General features: G+C 39.7%; 1 protein-coding gene across 1 annotated transcript in view; it reads right to left on the reverse strand.

Moving 5' to 3' along the window:
* Positions 1-14,343: 14,343 nt before the first annotated feature.
* Positions 14,344-21,177, reverse strand: part of LOC124594174 (probable 3',5'-cyclic phosphodiesterase pde-5) — a 277,725-nt gene continuing 270,891 nt past the window's right edge. The window contains exon 16 of the mRNA XM_047132534.1: positions 14,344-15,595. Coding sequence (XP_046988490.1) covers positions 15,332-15,595 — 264 coding nt within the window. The 3' untranslated portion in view covers positions 14,344-15,331. The remainder of the gene's footprint in view (positions 15,596-21,177) is intronic.

Here is a 21,177-nt window from a genome sequence, read left to right on the forward strand (position 1 = left end):
TGAGCCGTCTGAAGACGTGAAAGTATCTCGAGGTAAGTTCAGTTAAAGAAGGTGTGTGTTATCTTCTTGCCGGCCGAAGTGGCCGTGCGGTTACAGGCGCTGCAGTCTGGAACCGCAAGACCGCTACGGTCGCAGGTTCGAATCCTGCCTCGGGCATGGGTGTTTGTGATGTCCTTAGGTTAGTTAGGTTTAACTAGTTCTAAGTTCTAGGGGACTAATGACCTCAGCAGTTGAGTCCCATAGTGCTCAGAGCCATTTGAACCATTTTGTTATCTTCTTGCAACAAAACAACTGCAGCCAGAAACAATTATCGTTTATTCCTGATTGCAAGGTAAAGATGATTCGTATCAAATTTGAATATGGATGGTCACTGTTAATCCCCTTTCCATTTAATGCACCAAAATTATTCATTTTGCATTCCAACAGAGAATGAACATCGCTTTTCCTACTGAGAATGAAGTGTGCGATTCTTCCAATTTTGGCGAAGAGACATGACGCCATTTTCTGCTCGATCTTTTCGTTTCAGTTTGGTGACAGTGCAACCAGGTTTCGTCTCCGGCAAAAATTATGTCCAGAAATACATTGCCTTCGATCTGGAAAGGGCGGAAAAAATCCTCACAGAAACAGACGCTAGGATCACTGAATTTAGCAGTCAACTGGCGTGATCCCCATGTTGCAGGCACTTCATTGAATGGTTGTTCATCATGCGCAATAATATTCAATTTATCGCGACTAGTTCATTTACGGTATACACCCGTTTTCCTTCACAAGCTCTTCCATTGCAACGGTGATTACATTCATCACTACGCGATATGCTCGGTCAGGGTGCGATGCGTCTTGCACAGAAGTTACGCCCCTGCACCGCTCGTACACTTGCTGTGGGAACATCCCCGAATGACACTACTGTGCTTTCACACTGTGATGCATTTCCACAGCTTTAACAGCTTCAGTACTCGAAAAGCGTACCACAGATCGGTGCTCCAACGTAGTGCGAGTCGAAAACTGAACCGTCATGTTTGCACTGACACAACTTCCTTTTCTGTGATACAACAAGAGGCTAACTCCTATCGACTACCAAACGAATAGCACAACTTTTGGGAAGTTTATTACACTTTTAGGGCGTTAATTTGATCACTTTCATATATATATATATATATATATATATATATATATATATACTCCTGGAAATGGAAAAAAGAACATATTGACACCGGTGTGTCAGAACCACCATACTTGCTCCGGACACTGCGAGAGGGCTGTACAAGCAATGATCACACGCACGGCACAGCGGACACACCAGGAACCGCGGTGTTGGCCGTCGAATGGCGCTAGCTGCGCAGCATTTGTGCACCGCCGCCGTCAGTGTCAGCCAGTTTGCCGTGGCATACGGAGCTCCATCGCAGTCTTTAACACTGGTAGCATGCCGCGACAGCGTGGACGTGAACCGTATGTGCAGTTGACGGACTTTGAGCGAGGGCGTATAGTGGACATGCGGGGGCCGGGTGGACGTACCGCCGAATTGCTCAACACGTGGGGCGTGAGGTCTCCACAGTACATCGATGTTGTCGCCAGTGGTCGGCGGAAGGTGCACGTGCCCGTCGACCTGGGACCGGACCGCAGCGACGCACGGATGCACGCCAAGACCGTAGGATCCTACGCAGTGCCGTAGGGGACCGCACCGCCACTTCCCAGCAAATTAGGGACACTGTTGATCCTGGGGTATCGGCGAGGACCATTCGCAACCGTCTCCATGAAGCTGGGCTACGGTCCCGCACACCGTTAGGCCGTCTTCCGCTCACGCCCCAACATCGTGCAGCCCGCCTCCAGTGGTGTCGCGACAGGCGTGAATGGAGGGACGAATGGAGACGTGTCGTCTTCAGCGATGAGAGTCGCTTCTGCCTTGGTGCCAATGATGGTGGTATGCGTGTTTGGCACCGTGCAGGTGAGCGCCACAATCAGGACTGCATACGACCGAGGCACACAGGGCCAACACCCGGCATCATGGTGTGGGGAGCGATCTCCTACACTGGCCGTACACCACTGGTGATCGTCGAGGGGACACTGAATAGTGCACGGTACATCCAAACCGTCATCGAACCCATCGTTCTACCATTCCTAGACCGGCAAGGGAACTTGCTGTTCCAACAGAACAATGCACGTCCGCATGTATCCCGTGCCACCCAACGTGCTCTAGAAGGTGTAAGTCAACTACCCTGGCCAGCAAGATCTCCGGATCTGTCCCCCATTGAGCATGTTTGGGACTGGATGAAGCGTCGTCTCACGCGGTCTGCACGTCCAGCACGAACGCTGGTCCATCTAAGGCGCCAGGTGGAAATGGCATGGCAAGCCGTTCCACAGGACTACATCCAGCATCTCTACGATCGTCTCCATGGGAAAATAGCAGCCTGCATTGCTGCGAAAGGTGGATATACACTGTACTAGTGCCGACATTGTGCATGCTCTGTTGCCTGTGTCTATGTGCCTGTGGTTCTGTCAGTGTGATCATGTGATGTATCTGACCCCAGGAATGTGTCAATAAAGTTTCCCCTTCCTGGGACAATGAATTCACGGTGTTCTTATTTCATGCATCGCGTTTTCACCTCTTCTATGCTTCTGAAATGCTTGCCTTTTAGAGCTTCCTTGAGCCGTCTGAAGACGTGAAAGTATCTCGAGGTATATATATATATATATATATATATATATATATATATATATATATATATATATATATATATATATATATATGCTTAGTTTTATATAATCAACAGTTTTCATTCTGGCGAGATATAGTGCCGAAAATTTGTGTCCTGATCCTGAATGGACGATCCCAGCTCGTCAGATCATCAAATGACCCAGCTGAAATTCTCGCGTAATTGAATAATTCACTGCTTTATTTTCTCATATGATTGTACGAGGTGTGTTTCTTAAGTAAGTACCGTTTTAAAATCAAAAAAAGACATGCTAAGATATCTTAATAATTTTATTTTTACATGAAAGCCTGTACCTTAATCTACTTTTCTACATAATTTCCGTCAATATTGAGGCACTTGTCATAACGTTGTACCAGTTTTTGAACACCCTCCTCATAGAAGCCTGCCGCGTGACTTGTTAACCACTGCATCACCACTGTTTTGACTTCATCATCGTCTTGAAGACGCTGACCGCCCAGGTGCTTCTTCACGGGCAGGAACAGATAGTAGTCACTAGGCGCAAGATCGGGGCTGTACGGAGAATTATCTATAGTTTCACATCGAAAAGATGTGATGAGATCTTTGGTCTGATTCGCCACATGCGGACGGGCATTGTCTTGCAGCAAAACGATGCCCTTGCTCAACTTCCATGGACTGTTGCTTTGATTCTGGTGAGACGTAGGCCATCCATGTTTCATCGCCCGTAACAATTTGGCTTAAGAAACCATCACAGCCGTTGTGGTACCGCTCAAAGAAAGTCAATGCACTGTCTAAACGTTTGGTTTTGTGCACATCCGTCAACATTTTCGGTACCCAACGTGCGCACAATTTTCGGTAATTCAAGTGCTCGGTCACAATGCCATACAAAACACTACGAGCAACATTAGGAAAGTCATCCCGCAAGGAGGAAATCGTAAAGCGACTGTTTTCTCTCGCCTTATTGTCCACTTCCTGCACCAAACTTTCATTAACGATCGAAGGACGTCCACTCCGTTGTTCATCATGCACATTTGTGCGGCCATCTTTAAATGCTCTCACCCACTTTCTTACCATTCCATCACACATAATGTTTTCTCCGTAAACTGCACAGATCTCACTATGAATATCGATTGCTTTTAGGCCTTTAGCAGTAAGAAATCTTATAAAAGCCCGTACTTCACAGTCGGCGGGACCCACGATTATCGGTGGCATCTTAAACACTCAGTACAGGCTGCCCGGAGTGGCCGAACGGTTCTAGGCGCTTCAGTCTGGAACCGCGCGACCGCTGCGGTAGCAGGTTCGACTCCTGCCTCGGACATGGATGTGTGTGATGTCCTTAAGTTAGTTAGGTTTAAATAGTTCTAAATTCTAGGGGACTGATGACCTCAGAAGTTAAGTCCCATAGTGCTCAGAGCCACTCAGTACACAACGTAAACAAGGAAGAATCAGACTGTAATGCCGTCAGTTCCTAGATTAAGGTACAGGCTTTCATGTAAAAATAAAATTCTTGAGATATCTTAGCACGTCTTTTTTAATATCAAAACGGTACTTACTTAAAAAACACGTCTCGTATAAAAACTGGCCTTTTCGTTCCGAGAAATCGCATGAATTACGACCTTGACCTCCGCAACAGTATCCTGCGCAACGAAAGAGAAGATCCGTGACTGGTCTCCGTCTTTTGGTTTCTGGCAACAATGGTTACCAGCGACCTGTAGACAGTGTCTACGAGCAAGGGGACTAATCAAAGACAACGTCATTAGAAATTGTCATCTGTTCTGTTTTCCTCACTGCACGATAACGAATTACTCACGACAGTCTGCGACGGCAAAGACCTGCATGTGAGTACGGGGGCAGGGAACTGGTGGACTATGTTTCTTAGATCATGAGTCCCCATTTAGGGCCGCGCACTATGCCCATAGTTTTCCCAGTAAGTAGATTACATCGCTGAACTACGCTCGGGAAGATCTGCAATGGTGTTGTGACATCGGTGTAACACAATTTATTAAACAAAAGACAAAACACTTTTGAAGTACTGTGAAAAGTGTGATACACAGACAACCGCCTTATAGCCTAATAGTCAGGAGAATACATGAACAAGTCCAATCGATTTCAATGTCTACAGATTCCGTGGCAATTGTCATAGTAAGAATGACCTCCTGTTGACATTCGAATAGTATCTCCCTGGAGTCATCGGACTGAATCTGTTGCCCAAAGCCGGCCCGGTGGTCGAGCGCTTCTAGGCGCTTCAGTCCGGAACCCTGCGACTGATACGGTTGCAGGTTCGAATCCGGCCTCGGGCATGGATGTGTGTGATGTCCTTAGGTTAGTTAGGTTTAAGTAGTTCTAAGTTCTAGGGGACTGATGACCACAGATGTTAAGTCCCACAGTGCTCAGAGCCATTCGAACCATTTTTGTTGCCCAAAGCAGCCGTCTCTATATAACACTCCAGTTGGGGCAGTGGTGCTGCTTGGTACTAAGATTTTAGAAAGGAATGCCTACAGAGGATGTCGCAGCACCGCGCTGCGACTACTGGAGCTCACTAACCACATTCAGATCAATACTGTCACACTGTCTGTACCAAAGGCGGAAGTTGGATTAGACAGGGGACAAAGGGCTCTAGATCTGTTGATCAGTGTAAACATTTCAAGAAATTTCGAATTCTTCAGTTTTCCCGTTGCCGAAACAGTCTTACATGCACTTACATTGCTCTGAGATTTTGTTTTAGCTTTGTGATCCGCTAAAATCCGTCACATAAAATGATTTTATGATGGTTCGGTACACCAGCAGTCTGCAGTGCGGTTTAGCAAGCAGATCATTCATAGGTTTTCCTCATCAGTTAAGGTTGTTACGTTACAGGAACAGAGAGATGTACGGCGTGAACGTCTGGACACAACATTGGGATCTAGCGATGTCGGTTCCATTAATCCCTACTAACATGTAATTAAGAGCTCTCTCCCACAGTTCCAGATAGAGCCATAGTTTGCATCGAGGTAAGTTTATCATTCATTTGTAACAGAAGCAGCAGTTTCCTATTACGTGAGGGTGAACCATCATCCTGTAGGTGAGGCCATTATTAGCTTTAAAACAACGTTGCGTTGTGCTCTAGTGACTGATAATATCAGGTTGGTGCATAATATCGTAGCGTTTTTGTTTTGCATGTTGGTATTCCGCTTGCTATGTGTTTATTTATCGATAATCATCTTTATTTGTAGTTAACTGTTACTATTTGAGTTAGGTATTGTCATTTTGTCATTTGGAGATAGTGAGTGGAGCTGTGGACGCTAGAAAATGGGGCTCCAAGTGAAGTAATCGGAACATTTCCCACATATTCTTCTATTCGAGTTTAATAGAGGGTTGACAGCAGCGGAGGCAACCATAAACATTTGCGCTCTTATGAGGAAAATGACACTGGACAGAGCACGGGAAGAAAATGGTTCTCTCGTTTTAAACAGGATCCTTTTGACATTGGTGACTCTTCACGTTCAGGAAGAGCATCGGTGTTTGATGAAGATCGTTTGAACGCATTACTCCACAATTCTCGGTAACAATGTATTCGAGAACTGGCAAACATAATAAACTGTGATCATTCCACGAAAGTGTGACATTTTTATGCAGTGGGGAGGGTTCAGAAAGAAGGTGCATGGGTACTAGATGCTCTAAGCCAAAATCTCAAAAATCAACGCGTGGTGCTCGTCATCAATTGGCTCGTGAACAACACCGACCATTCCTGTCCTGTATCGTTACTGGTGACAAGAAATGGTGTCTTTATGCTAACGTAAGGAAAAGAAAGGAATAGTGACCCCGCACAAAGCAGCAAATCTCTGTACAGAAACCCGCTCGCATCCACAAACGATAATGTTACGCAGCTGGTGGAACAGCGACGGTATGGCGTGCTAGGAATGTAACTATCAGTGATAACGTTCCTTGTGAAAAGCTGAGACATCTTGCAGATGCAATCCAAGAATAATGACCGGGAAGATTGCGTGAAGCTACACAGCTTCACGTTGAGGCCCGCGCGCATTCTGCTAGACTTGACGAAAAACGCTGTACAGGAGTTGTGTTGGGAAGTCATTCTGCACCGACCTTGTTCACCTGACCTTGCGCCCTCAGATTTCCCCCTTTCCGGGTCTCTATCGAACATCCTTCAAGCAAATCCTATCCGGATGGAAACGAGCTCCGAACATGACTCGACGAATTTTCCAGAAAAACACGTGATTCATATAGTCGCAGAATCAAAAAGTTACCCCAGTGTTGGCAGACTTGTAAATAGTGAGGGAGACCAAAGTCTGTGTTATGTGTGTACATGGCACTCATCATGTTTGACTGTCATCACTCATCAGCAGCACTGTCACAATATCAGTAATGGCAATGCTTGTATTTTTCCGTAGTTTTGTTTACTAACGGATCAGTTCTAAGAAAATCACCATATCAAAATCTATTTCATCTTCAGCAGATTGGAGTTTACGGCATTCTAATTTTCAGGTTGTTCTGCCTGTGTAAATGTACGTTATTGATGGCACACTGACTAGTGAACTGTATTACCCACCGCAGATACATTATCTCACTCAGCGGTAGTCCTGTAAGAAGAGTGTTTGCTACTTATGTGTAATATAAGTCACCTGTGCCTTAACAGCTCCTAATAAGCATTGGAATTCTCACTTATTAAAGAGTAGCAAATTTAGTAGTTGTTTTTATAGTTTCTATTAAGACCGCCACATACTAAAGTGGTGCATCCCCAAAAAGTGTAAATACATAATTATTATACCACATTACTTGCATAATACTTCACGTTGAAACTATTTCGATAATCACGTATGATCTCAAAGTTTTAAATCTTTGCTATACCAGATTAAGACGTTTACCACAGATTCAGTGAATATCCTATTGCAGAAAAATATGACTGCAAGAATGACAACTGGAATTCCCTTTCAGAAACAAAAAAACTTGTTAATGAAAAATACTTGTGCTCGTATTGATTTGCAGTGGAGAAAATCGTATTCTACTCGTCTTTGGCAAGACAGTTAAACAGTTAGCACGTACATTGTGCTTGAATTTATGCTTATTATGATTATTTTATGTCTGCACAAAGGTGTATCTAGTTTAAAAACGTAAAAAGGTAATTCCATCTATGAATGTTAACATAGTACAATATCACACAGCATGGTTTATCTGTGCTCCACATTTTCAGTAAATAGCATGAGAACGAAATGTGTTTTGATTCAATTCTTCTTGGACTGCAACACACTTGCAGTAATCATGTTATTTAAATCTAAAATAACTTTGTGATTTATATATCAGTAATCACCTGGAGCAGTAAACCTCTCTGAACTGCATCAGTTGTAAGAATTTTTAATGTGTCAGTACATGGCTGAAAGAACGAGCGCTATCAACTTGACAAGCATACTAGCTGCTTCAGATGGTGCCTGCTGATGAAATTCATGGAATCCATGAAAATCAACGAGTGGAACCATTCCAAATCGCAGATCTTCTCAGTCCTCATTTTAATACATTTTAAGTCCACACAGACCTTGTAAATATAATATTAGGCAGAGTGGGTATCCCCTATTCAATTTACATAGTCGGCTTTAAACAACGCACGTCAAAGCGCGGTGCAGCTGTGAGTGCTGTACAAATGTTCTTATTTTGAATCACGAAGCGAACTCTGTTGCGGCTGCTCCTTGAGGCATGATATGCTGTACTACCTTAATATACTACCTCCAAGTGTTTGCTTAGTTACAAGGAGTATGAATTACTGTTTGCATGTCGAAAACACCTATGTCTAGATGTGTTAGGACAACGATAAACAATATGTTGATAAAGACAGAAATCTTATTTTTATAAAACGTGATTTACTTTAAATTCTCTCCACTGCAATGTAGGCACGTTGCACACGTTATCACATGTTTGAAAAGAAAATATACATCGTGCGACACTTTCATGAAGAGTATTTTTATTTCTTGTACTATATCGTATCACATAGTGAAGCGCTCTTGCTACGTTCTGTGCACCCTGTTTGTGTGGATGTTTGATGTACTGCCAAGATGAAAAGCGAAGATCTAATCATCCTTGCTGTGTCACCTCCTCGTCCCTTTACTGTAGAATCGTTGAGCTAGCTGTCATGCCTTTTATGTGATGTAGTAAACATAACACTACCTTGGTAGCATAATGTGTAGTATCTGAGAACAGTCCGCCTCCATAGCGTAGCGGTAGCGTTACCCCCTACAACGCAAGGGGCCCGGGTTCGATTGCCGACAGGGGACTGGGTGTTGTGTATCCTTCATCAACATTGACTCGCAAGTGGACGAAGTCGTGTCAGCTAAAAACGACTTGCAATACGGCGGTCGAACTCCCCCAAATGGGGCCTCCCTGCCAACAATGCCATGCGACCGTTTCATTTTTTATCTGAGAACAGATTTCTTTCAATCTTAAAACTGAAAAAAATTATATTCCACTATAAACACGCCTTTCAGGATTCATAAATACTATCCAAAACACTATGCTTGGGTATGTCTGAAATTATTTTCCACTGCTTTTATGGTCATAACATTAATTGTGTAGATGGCTGGTACTGGATAACTGTTAAATCTCTGTTCAGTTTCTCAATGGGGCATTAGATAGTAATATTCATCTCTTCTGGCCTCTACATCAACACAATAAAGAAAACTCCAGGTTATCTGGTTTAATGTGGACGCTAGACTGCACAGATATCTGTAAAACACACATAATCCAAAGTACACATATTTTTACTGGATTCTGTTGTTTACTGCTACATGTCTCGTTTGAAATTCCACCGAAATATTTACACGTTCATCGCTTAAAACACACTGTATTTCGTTATTACTGGTTTTCAGCTCAGTTTGTGGACATAACCTCCAGTTTTCCCTGTTTTTGTTTTCATTCAGCTGTTTTCTGAGGATTTTTCTAATTTTCATTGGTGCAATAAAAAGAATTTTGTCGAGCATTCTCTAATAACAGGTCAACGCATTTCTATGTCTCCATATGTGACAATGGATTCTCCTACTACCTAGTAGTTGCTCTTTTCCTTTACCAAACAGACATTGTTCACTGACCTGTCCAAATCTTAGTTCATACGCACAGCTACATAACCACTTGCAGATGTCTCCTTCATCAACGTCTTCACAATTAAAAAAATGATGTTTTAAACGAAAATTTACTTTTTAAATATAACAGACTGTTTTTTCCTATTTTCAAAAATCCCACTAAGCATAGATACACCACAGATTGAACAATCCACACATGCATAATCCAAACTTGCTGAATTTCTGTTTCACACTCATTGCTCATTACTGCAAAACTGATAAATACGAAAATACATATTGGTGGTGGTATGGGTTTAGGTGTTCAGGGGAGTTGTTGCTCCATGGAGTCACATCAAGCACTTGCTTATAACATTGTATGTGCCTGCTTAAGCATTATGATATTGGATCCATTGGCATCAGACTATAGAAAAATTAGTATAATTAATTGCCTGGAACCAAAACTTTCTTACTACATTAACTGCAATCTAAAGAACTCTAATATGCCACTAAAATATAAGCACCACATTTTACCCTGGAAAGTAGTCAACTAAGTTTAAAATACATTTAATATTATTTCATTTAGGCCTATTAGTATCAACTGAAGCCTATGGGCCACTTTTTGAAGAAATGTTGTAATCATAAACATTTCAAAAAGATCAGAAGAAATTCATTCCTACGTCACTGAATCACTGAACACTTCCTTACCTTGTCACTAATACTTTTTGGGCCTTCTATTATATGCTAATACTTGAAAATAACAACTTCATTTTACCTGATTTCGAAAATAAGAATGAAAATATTTTATCCTGATTTTATTGTTCTGTGACATATTGGTCAAATGGCCTAAAATAAATACAGTAGTTCCCATATCATTACAAATTAGAGTAGAAGAATGTGGGTAAAATGTATTGAAATTTTTCTGATGTAAAAATTCAAAGATGAAATTAAGTGCTTTTATTATATCGATTATTGACTGTACAATGAATTTTGGTCTTGTTCAAAACTACTGCACATTTAAATAAGTTTTTGAACAGACATAATTATAATACTGCTGCTATACAAACTATAAGAAGAGGGGTTTTAATTTATTTAAAAATCATATATTCACAGCTCAGTGTTTCACAGGTACACAAATAATGCTCTTAAATGCTGAAAGATGAAATGATAAAGAGATTAAAAATATTTTTATATTCATTAATATATAAAAATAATATGTATGAGTCAACAAAAAATTTGTAAACATGCAACATGTGCTGATATAACTTGGATCTACATGGGGACTTCAGAAAAGTATGTTACAAATGCTAAGACCATTGCACAACAGGAGTGAAGGATTAGCAGAAGAGAGTTCATCATTTGAATTTCCCACTGACACAGTTCCATTACAATACAGTTAACAGGCACACCACAGTGAAGGTGTGAAACAGCACAGCAACTAGAAATGTGCTCCAAAGGTGAAGTATGTGGGACAGTATGATCCTTGTGAACAAAATGTCTAAATTGCATGCAGACTGACTGAAATTCTGGCAGCTGTAATGAAATGCTGCCAACAGGTTCACCAAGGCCATACAGATGTAGGTGATGCTGCTTAGGGAGGAATGCCATCGACATTGACCACGAACGCCAATATCCAGACAATCAACGAACTGATTCAAAGGAATCGCACATTTTCTGATGATGAGGACGTTCATACACCATTTCTCGAATGGATCCATGTCAATGGTGCAGATTTTTATCATTGGAGAACAGAACAATTGGTAGAACCTGCTGACTGTTGTTTTCAGAGACTTGATGACTATATTGGAAAATGGTATCATGTATTTGAGTCACTTTGAAGTGTAGTGCAGCGTTCAATAAAAGTTACCTGGTTTGCCACAATAATACATAACTCACTTTTTGAAGTCCCATCATATAATATAGATCTGTAGGAGAAAGAAGAATAATGTGGGTATGTTCTTATAATATTGACAGGTGTAACAATAAATCTCTAATGTATGACTTACATATAACATAATTAAGATATAATTATTAAACAATCTTCTACCATTTTCCTGCAAGTACAGTTTCGTAGGAAAAGTGCATTGCACTCAACCTAAAAATTCAATCATCAGAATAAATGAAGCCTTACACACATATATATCCAGTACAGATGCAATGAATATTAACATAGATTAATATTATCTCTGATGTATATGATAAATTAAATTTTAAATTTACTTGTAGTGTACAGTAGACTTTGTAGAAACACTCTTTACATAGGAAATGTAAAAATGGAGGTACATTTTAACTAATGGAAAAAAACTAAGGAAAAACGCAAACCCTGCGGAACAAACATTTGGAAACAGTTCTTGGACCATGAATACAAATGGACATAGAAAATTCTCAGGCTGAAAAAGAAACAATGCCGAAATAACTCACCATTCTCTTCAAAACAATTAAGTATGCACTGACACTGGTGTTAAACTGATGTTTCATTAGCTTTTTGAGAAGTTTATAGTGCATGAACAACAGGATTATATTCCTGAGAGAGACAAAATTGTTTTGTTTAACAGCTCAAAAGAATAAAATCACAAGAAAAGGATGGTAATAAGCCACATGCAATCATTTTAGGAAGTAAGACTTTAAAATTTGGAGATAATTTGAATCTCAAACATAATTAGAAATAGAAGTTATAAACATTTTAGAAAAGTAAAAAATAAAGAAATATAACTGCATTTGGAACAGTGAAGTTACAAACTCATCAGAGATCATTAGTACATGTTTCATGAAAATTACATCAGGACAAAAAGTGACAGTGTAATATAAAAATGTTTACAGGTTGTAATTGTGACAGACAATAAACAGTTACTACATTCTGAACAAGGATATGGTACTGAATGACATCAAATCGTTAAAACTGTTCATTATAAACATACATTTTAAATAAGATAATTTAATTCTCACCGCGAAGCAGATATCATACTGCTGTGATGAAAAACTAAATTCATTTTAAATAAGATAATTTAATTCTCAGTGTGGAACAGATATCATACTGCTGTGATAAAAACTAAATTCAGAGAGAAATTTGTAAGCCTTGTTTGATTAGAATGACAACAACGTAAAGTATATGGAAACAGCCTAAAATTTATACCTGTAAGAGATGGTTACAGCAGTCAAATGATTAAAATCACTGGGTGGGCAACAAAGTGACATACAGGCACATGAGGCCTTATTTTCCTGAGGTAGATACTTTAGGAGGATAAAAACAAGTGTACCAGACACTGTGATATGTAGTTCCATTATACATTATAAAGTACATGTATGAAAATAGACAGATAGTACATTCTGGACCTTGTGAGTTCCCTTTAGAGATTATAGCTAGTATAAAATATAAGTACATAAAACTAGTACAAGTTATTCAACACAGAAATAGTTTGATTTAAATCAAAACAGATCTATTGGAAGCATTATCAATAGTTACATTTTAGATCACATACTACTCAAATCACCTGACTAGTGCTATATCAATATTTACAAACACATTTTCTGATTTTTGATGTTCTCATATGTACAGAAATGTATATTCACATATACTCACATCATGTATGTTTCCCAATTGAGGGGGAATTATTTTAATTGTTATAGCATCTATGATAGGAAAATTTATTTCTAATTGTTTCACAGCTGATTTTATATTATGTAAATATAACAACATATAACATTAATTTATTTACTGTATTTGGATATGACAGTTCTCATTGGTTATGATAATAACTGAAGTAAAACAGTTTTCCATTATTACAATTTTTTCTTCGAATTTTATTATAAAAATCTCATAAGACACACACATTAGTTTAGTTTCAGATTCACTGAAGATATTCCAGGTAGTAGTTAAAACATATTTTAACTCAGATACTATTCCAGGTAGTAGTTAAAACATATTTTAACTCAGATACTAACTGTTACTAGAAATGTGTGTGGCTTGAAATAGCAGTCTACATTCTGAAAAGACAAAGAAATCTTACCTAATGTCATATTTGAGCCTGTCAATAAACAGAAGTTACAGGGGATACATAATTATAAAAAGTAAAGTAATATGTGGAATCGAAAAGTATATTATATTCTCTCCTTACAACTCAGATTTATGCATGGCATCAGGATGTGACAATATTTTACTCAAGGGTTACAAAACACAGTTGCACATATTGTGCAGTCTGTGGTATATAAATCTGCCATTTAATAATATCAGTCCTCAGTCCAAAAAAAATTATAATATATACCATAATGTTACACAGTGGGTTGTAAACATTACTAAAAGTAAAGAACTGAATATGTGAAAGAAATAGCAGGGCAGTTTCTTGTAATGTTAGACTGTGCGCACAAGGAGCCAACTCATTCGAGAAAGAGGAGTAGGTAAATACTAAAAAGAAATATTGTACTTGTTCATTATTGTAGATCACTAAAAGAAGAGATCTGCAAAAGAAATACATAAGAATAGAACAGGCTCACTGATGAAAATTTATTTTTGATGAGTGAACTCAATATATCTTCAATAGAACTGAATTATGATAGGGGGAATGAAACAATAGTATTTTTTTCAAAATCAATCAAAAATTTCTGCCCCTAAAATTTGACTCAATTTATTTAGTCTTTTGTCTAACAAATGCAGATAATATATGAGTACTTATTTGAAATTTATGATTGAAAAGTAATCAAAATGAAATTCTGTAAGTGGTGTGTTGTTTGCAGAAACTGAAGTAACAAATAGTGAAAATATACCAAAAAGCTAATAAAATGAAAGAAAACCAAGGTACAATGTAAATACAAGAAGGTTTGCTAAAAACTGAAACATGTGTGCCACTTCTAATCGACATGAATAAAATTGTGGTATTACCACTGATGGAAACATTACTTTGCGGTTTGCAAGCAATGCAACCTGGAAAATGTCACTGAGGGATATAGTTTCCTTCTAGGATAAAACTATAGCAGTTCACATAAAATATGAAGATCCTATAACATGACACACTTGTTGATGAACAGCCATGAAGTGTAATTAGTGTTTTTAATATAAAGACTACTTAGATATGTAATAAATAACTGACATGAGAAATGAGGCCCGTTTCAGCAGATATTTGGCTGTTTACAAACAGGAACTTAACAAGTTTGATAGTCAGCATGTCTCATACCTCAGAATGCAACATCATTCTCAATCAAGACAACATCATAGAATCTATTTGTGTAATTGGAAGATTATACTTCATATCATTTGGGTGGGTTAGCTGATTTAGCTATATATGACTAGAACAATGATTTAATAATATTAAATAAGTGTTTTTCCTTTTTGCAGAAATTTTAGGTCTTTAAATACATTTCATACTCCACACTATTTTTAATGACAAACACTATATAGCACAGAACTTGAAAATTGTAGAGAAGTTCAGTTATTTGAATGTGTTATACTTCTTTTCATATCCAAATACGTGAAGTCCAACATCACAAAAGAAAATTATAGATTCAAGCCCACATTCAGGACATCTTACAGTTTATTTACCATGGAAAGATGAAGATGTTTCTTTAGTATTTTTGTTTGTTGTTCATGAGTCATCTGATGGGGGTCATACAGTATTCCACTCATCATACACTTCAGGTATTGTTGGTAGTATCGCTATTTCTGCTCGTCATTTCGTCATTTGCAAGGGGTGGTGGTGCTGCCTGAGAAGCGAGCCCTTGAAGAATATCATTTACTGGCTGCAGAAGACCTTTCGCCCGACGTAATTTATCCTCTTCATCAATCTTTCGCCATCTTGCCAAATTGGCGTGACATTGGTCAAGTAAAGGTTTCGTCTCTGGTATCAGTTGGTGCAATAAGGAGTAGCATGGTATACAGATGCTGGTCAGGAATCCCACCTGCAAAGTAACAGTTGTTAGTGACCTCATGATTGTCTGCTGTTAGATGGACAGCGACAATGCAAATAAAATTATTTGAAATGAAACCAAAGAAGATCTATGAATTCTATCACATTTAAGAAATGAATTAACCAATAATTATACATTTTTAACGTAACTGTGTTGTGGGTGCAAAATTTATCTATGAAAATGAGAAGAAATGTAAGTAGCTGTTGTGATGGTTGTGTTTACACGGATTTATGAGTCTGATTTTGACATCAGCAGTCTGAGAGAGAGCTAACTTACTTGTTATTCAAGCAAGCAACTAAATTTCTTCTATTAACAAGGAATATGAGCCAATTGAAATTTCAAGAAATGATGAAAGCACTATATTCTTTAAGATAAGACTTATGCTATGACTGTAATAAGATATATTAATGTCATCAAAGTGTTCCACGTTGGCAAGTTTCATTTTAGGTGCTTCATTATGACATAAATGTCGAAACTGGCTGCTAGCGCAATTAGTAAATAATAATACAGCCTACTACGGTCCATGTTTTTATTCACAAAATTTCTAGAGGCAGTGCTCCACACAGATACAAAATTATTCTTTAAGATAAACCATTAAAGTGAATTGTTCTGCCAGTCATTCGAAGACGAAATATAACTGTCTTATTTCATTGCCAAAAAGTCACAGGTTGTAATCACAGTTACTTTTGGGGAGGCAATATTTTTATTTCTCTAACTTACAGGCGCCAGAAGCACTGCCATAAATTATATAATTATGAATGACCAATTTTTGCGTTTTTCACTTTCTTCACCTGCTACTGAGGGATCTAGTTTATGTTTGGTCTGGAAATACGTAATTTATTGATAATGGAAGAAAATAGCCAGGCCTCTAATAATTTATTAAATTAACCTAGTAAATGCAACAGACCATTATGACGTTTGACACAGTAACAAAATACGGTATTTTTACATATTATTCTGGAGTATTTCGTGCTGATGATAACACAAACTGAACGAAGTAGGGTTCTTGGGTATATAGGTAATCGCATATGAAGATTCACTTATCACAATGTGTGCACGTCATTTTGATCTGGGTGCAAAGGAAAACTGTGGGAAATGTTTTAAAAGTTTCTTAAGGTAAAATTACTAAATATTAGAGATGCGACATTACGGTTCATACAACTTCGTTCTCTAAAATATCGTAAAGCAGTAAGAATCGTTGGGAGATTTTGTATAATGATCCAATGTATACTACCCATTTTATTTGAAGTATTTCTTCCCCATCTCTTCATTATTTAAATCGTGCCCCATTTTTCCCAAGAAGCTTTTGGCAGTTGTGCATATCCTTGTCCCATATTTCCAGTAGGCCTTCGAGCGAAACTGGGACAAGCCTAGATCAATAGAAATTGCTTTTTGGATATTTGAAACCGCTACAGAATTTTGACCAGCAGATAGGCAGGCTGCTGTATTTCGTGTCTTGATAGGAATAGAGCAATATTAAAGCCAGCTGTTATCAACAATAACAGTGCTCTTCACATAGCGAGAAGCGCCGGTATTTCTTGGCATCGCAAATATGATGTTATACCTGTTCCTTTGTCAAGGTGTGTGGTTTCCATAGATATAAAAGTAACTTCTCTATTAATATAATACTGCTGCGATTTCCTATGTCGGTTAACAGAACGCTGAAGGTTTCGTCGACTAATTTCCATACTAAAGTAGTAGTCTGTGATACATGTCTCCCGCGAGACAGCCATGAGAATCTGTGGGCACGATATTTATAAATTAGCCAATTCCTTCTACACCTGCACATTTCCATGAGAGTCGTGACTCGTAGTACACCTCAGCTGCAACAACAGCGTTTTGTGCATCGGAAACAATGGGACCCACAGAATTCTTCTGTAGACAATTGAAGCCCAATCGGAACTCTGCGCAATATTTTCCTTGAGCAAGGCAGATATAAAACCAATACCAGCTAGTGGGACTAAAGTTTCTTCGGTAATTACCAACTTCCACGACTTTCTGGAACCAAAGAGAGTCGTGACACAGGATTGATCCCATGGCCTCCAAAACTCCTTTTAATATAAGCGGATATCAGGATAACAGTGGTAAGAGACACCTGGTGGACAACTAAGGCCCAGCTCCCTGTTTCAGGATATACAGCTTGGTCAGAAACAGTCTGAAAAGTTTGTAAAGGTATTGCAGGGTCGATTGTGCTGAAAAATAATTGTTAAGAAAAAAAAATTCGATACGTTGTTCTGTTTCCGAGTTAATTAGCATTTAAGTTAGCCAATCAGGCATTTGCGCATGAAAAATGAAGCGGCTTGCCAGATGCAATATTAGTGTCAATTGTTGTCCTAGCGTAGGTGATCGTCAGCCTTTCGCTCGGGTTCGATCCTTACTACCGTTCCACGAACAAATTTTTCTATCGTTCTCTTGTTCGATTTTAGGAAACCAAACGACGAACACGTTTGGTGACACCGATTCTGGACGGCCGCTGGAATTTGCACGCAACAGCCTGATTGGCTAACTTCAATACTAATTAACTCGAAAATGGGACAACGTATCGAATTTTTTTCTCGGGGAGCGAAAGGCTATTTACAATTTGTACAGAAACCAGATGGCAGTTATAAGAGTCGAGGGACATGAAAGGGAAGCAGTGGTTGGGAAGGGAGTGAGACAGGGTTGTAGCCTCTCCCTGATGTTATTCAATTTGTATATTGAGCAAGCAGTAAAGGAAACAAAAGAAAAATTCGGAGTAGGTATTAAAATCCATGGAGAAGAAATAAAAACTTTGAGGTTCGCCGATGACATTGTAATTCTGTCAGAGACAGCAAAGGACTTGGATGAGCAGCTGAACGGAATGGACAGTGTCTTGAAAGGAGGGTGTAAGATGAACATCAACAAAAGCAAAACGAGGATAATGGAATGTAGTCGAATTAAGTCGGGCGATGCTGAGGGAATTAGATTAGGAAATGAGACACTTAAAGTAGTAAAGGAGTTTTGCTATTTGGGGAGCAAAATAACTGATGATGGTCGAAGTCGAGAGGATATAAAATGTAGACTGGCAATGACAAGGAAAGCGTTTCTGAAGAAGAGAAATTTGTTAACATCGAGTATAGATTTAGATGTCAGGAAGTCGTTTCTGAAAGTATTTGTATGGAGTGTAGCCATGTATGGAAGTGAAACATGGACGATAAATAGTTTAGACAGGAAGAGAATAGAAGCTTTTGAAATGTGGTGCTACAGAAGAATGCTAAAGATTACATGGGTAGATCACGTAACTAATGAGGAAGTATTGAATAGGATTGGGAAGAAGAGGAGTTTGTGGCACAACTTGACAAGAAGAAGGGACATGTTCTGACGCATCAAGGGATCACCAATTTAGTATTGGAGGGCAGAGTGGAGGGTAAAAGTCGTAGAGGGAGACCAAGAGATGAATACACTAAGCAGATTCAAAAGGATGTAGGCTGCAGTACGTATTGGGAGATGAAGAAGCTTGCACAGGATAGAGTAGCATGGAGAGCTGCATCAAACCAGTCTCAGGACTGAAGACCACAACAACAACAATTATTTCCCAGCACAACCCTTCTCTGACTTTTCGGCAGTACGAAGAGTGTTGCGAAAGGCCTCACAAAGAATGTACATCGTCACATCCGATTTCTCCATCTCTTCCAACATGAAATACTATTTATGCTCGGAGTTGTTGGTACTAATGGATCGTTCAGTCATTGTAACACAGACCTGCAGAAGGCGTGCCATGAATCTGTACTTCGCAGCACGCCTTTCTTCTTGCTCCGTCCACACAGAGACGTCGGCGTGCTATCGCGCTGGTGCTTGGCTGCAGCGTTTGTGGCCAGTGGGGCGGCGCTATACGGAGAAGAGTCAGTCACCTGCTGTACTACCAGTGAGGACACATATTCCGGAAGCAAGTGCTATGAACGAAGATGCAGCAGTCTGGGAGTCTGTGGCGTCGCCAGTGGGCAATGCAGGGGGTGCCCATGCTGGGGCGGGGGCGGCTCCGGCAACTGAGGCGGCCTACACTCGGAGGTACGGTCAGCGGAGCAGCAGATGCGGTGACAACAATACGGGCGAAGGTTGTCGTACCTGCATCCGATAAGTAAGGGTGAGGAGCCGGGATTAGTGTTGCGGCATTGGGCCGACTCGTCTCAAATAAGCGTAGCAGGCCGAAGCTGTCATAGTGGCCACAATTACAGTCACGGGGTTAAGAGGTGGATGAGAGAAGTCAGTTGGTGTATGACCAAGAACGGGAAGTCTTCTCCAAGCCGGCACGCCAAGGATCTGTGTATGGTGCATCGCTAATGCTGAGTGAAGGGCGTGGCCACTGTGTAGACTCCAACAACCTACTGGAATGGTTGGTGTCTTTTCCCGAACCGGAAGACAGTGACGCCTGTCGAGGAGAAGAAAAGAGCTTCTGCATTCAAAGTGTAGCACTACTGCAGCTGACGGCTGCATCTTGGTGGTTAAGTGATCCTCTTTAGCGAATAGTTGCTGCGTACTAGCAACGCATTGAGTGTATTGGTTAACAAGTAATGTTACACGTGGGAAGTCCTTGGTTGTAGTCCGGAATGTTTTGTTTGTTGTGTGATGACATGCTTTCTCACGCAAACGTGTTCCCTAAAGACGGCAGCCATTTGGTTTTGTTAATTACATGCCACTGACGCGATTGTTTAGAACGTTTTATGATAAAGAAAGTAATCTTGTCTTATTATGCTGTGAGCATGAGTGATTTGTTTTAGGCCATCTCTATAAAGGAGGATAGCTAGTTGTTATGCTATGTGAAAGTGATTCATTTATATGTTCTGCTGAAGAGAACACTGTATGCATAGATAGTCTGTAGATATTTGATATTAGCTTGTTGTTGTGAGTAGTTGATGATTGGCGTCACCATAGACAGCTGCATGCTATGTGGGTGGTCTTAATTAAGTCTCTCTTGTTTCATATGGAAAACTGCAGAAGCTATTTTTTTACATTGTCTCTTCCTGTCTGTGGCCAAGGACCATATTTTGTAATTGTTATAGCTGTTGCCCGACAGTGTGTGCTAATTTTAATTCTATTTCATTGTGCTGAAGTCATTTTTTTTAAAGTCTCTAGTCTAAACTCTGTTGCCACGAGCTATATTCGACTGCAAATTAAGCTTTGTTTAATTATTATTGTACTGTTGCCTACAACATTTTATGTTTAACAAATTAGTTGCTAAATTGAGCCTACACCTATACAACACACAGCCTGAACTCCACTTCAACCAAATCCCACGCTACAATGGTACTGCTGAATATTCTCGACATTGAGACTGGGTCTCTTTTGTCCTTTGCCGATCTGAGACACTCTTTCATCTTCTTGATCGGTCTGCAAGTACATTTCCTAATAAAAAACTGAAGATCCCAGGAGCCATGGCCAGATAGCAGTGTACCTTCGCACATGTATAGTCCATCAGAATGCATCTAAATGATTAGAGATGTGGGAGCTCTTGATGGCACAACGTTACGCCATAGACATTCTTTGTCTTCATGTGTTACCTCTCATGTGACAGTATCGTGGTGCTGTTTTTCAACAGGACAATGCTTGTCCACACA

Source organism: Schistocerca americana, chromosome 1, assembly GCF_021461395.2.
Source record: "Schistocerca americana isolate TAMUIC-IGC-003095 chromosome 1, iqSchAmer2.1, whole genome shotgun sequence".
Classification (NCBI taxonomy): domain Eukaryota; kingdom Metazoa; phylum Arthropoda; class Insecta; order Orthoptera; family Acrididae; genus Schistocerca; species Schistocerca americana.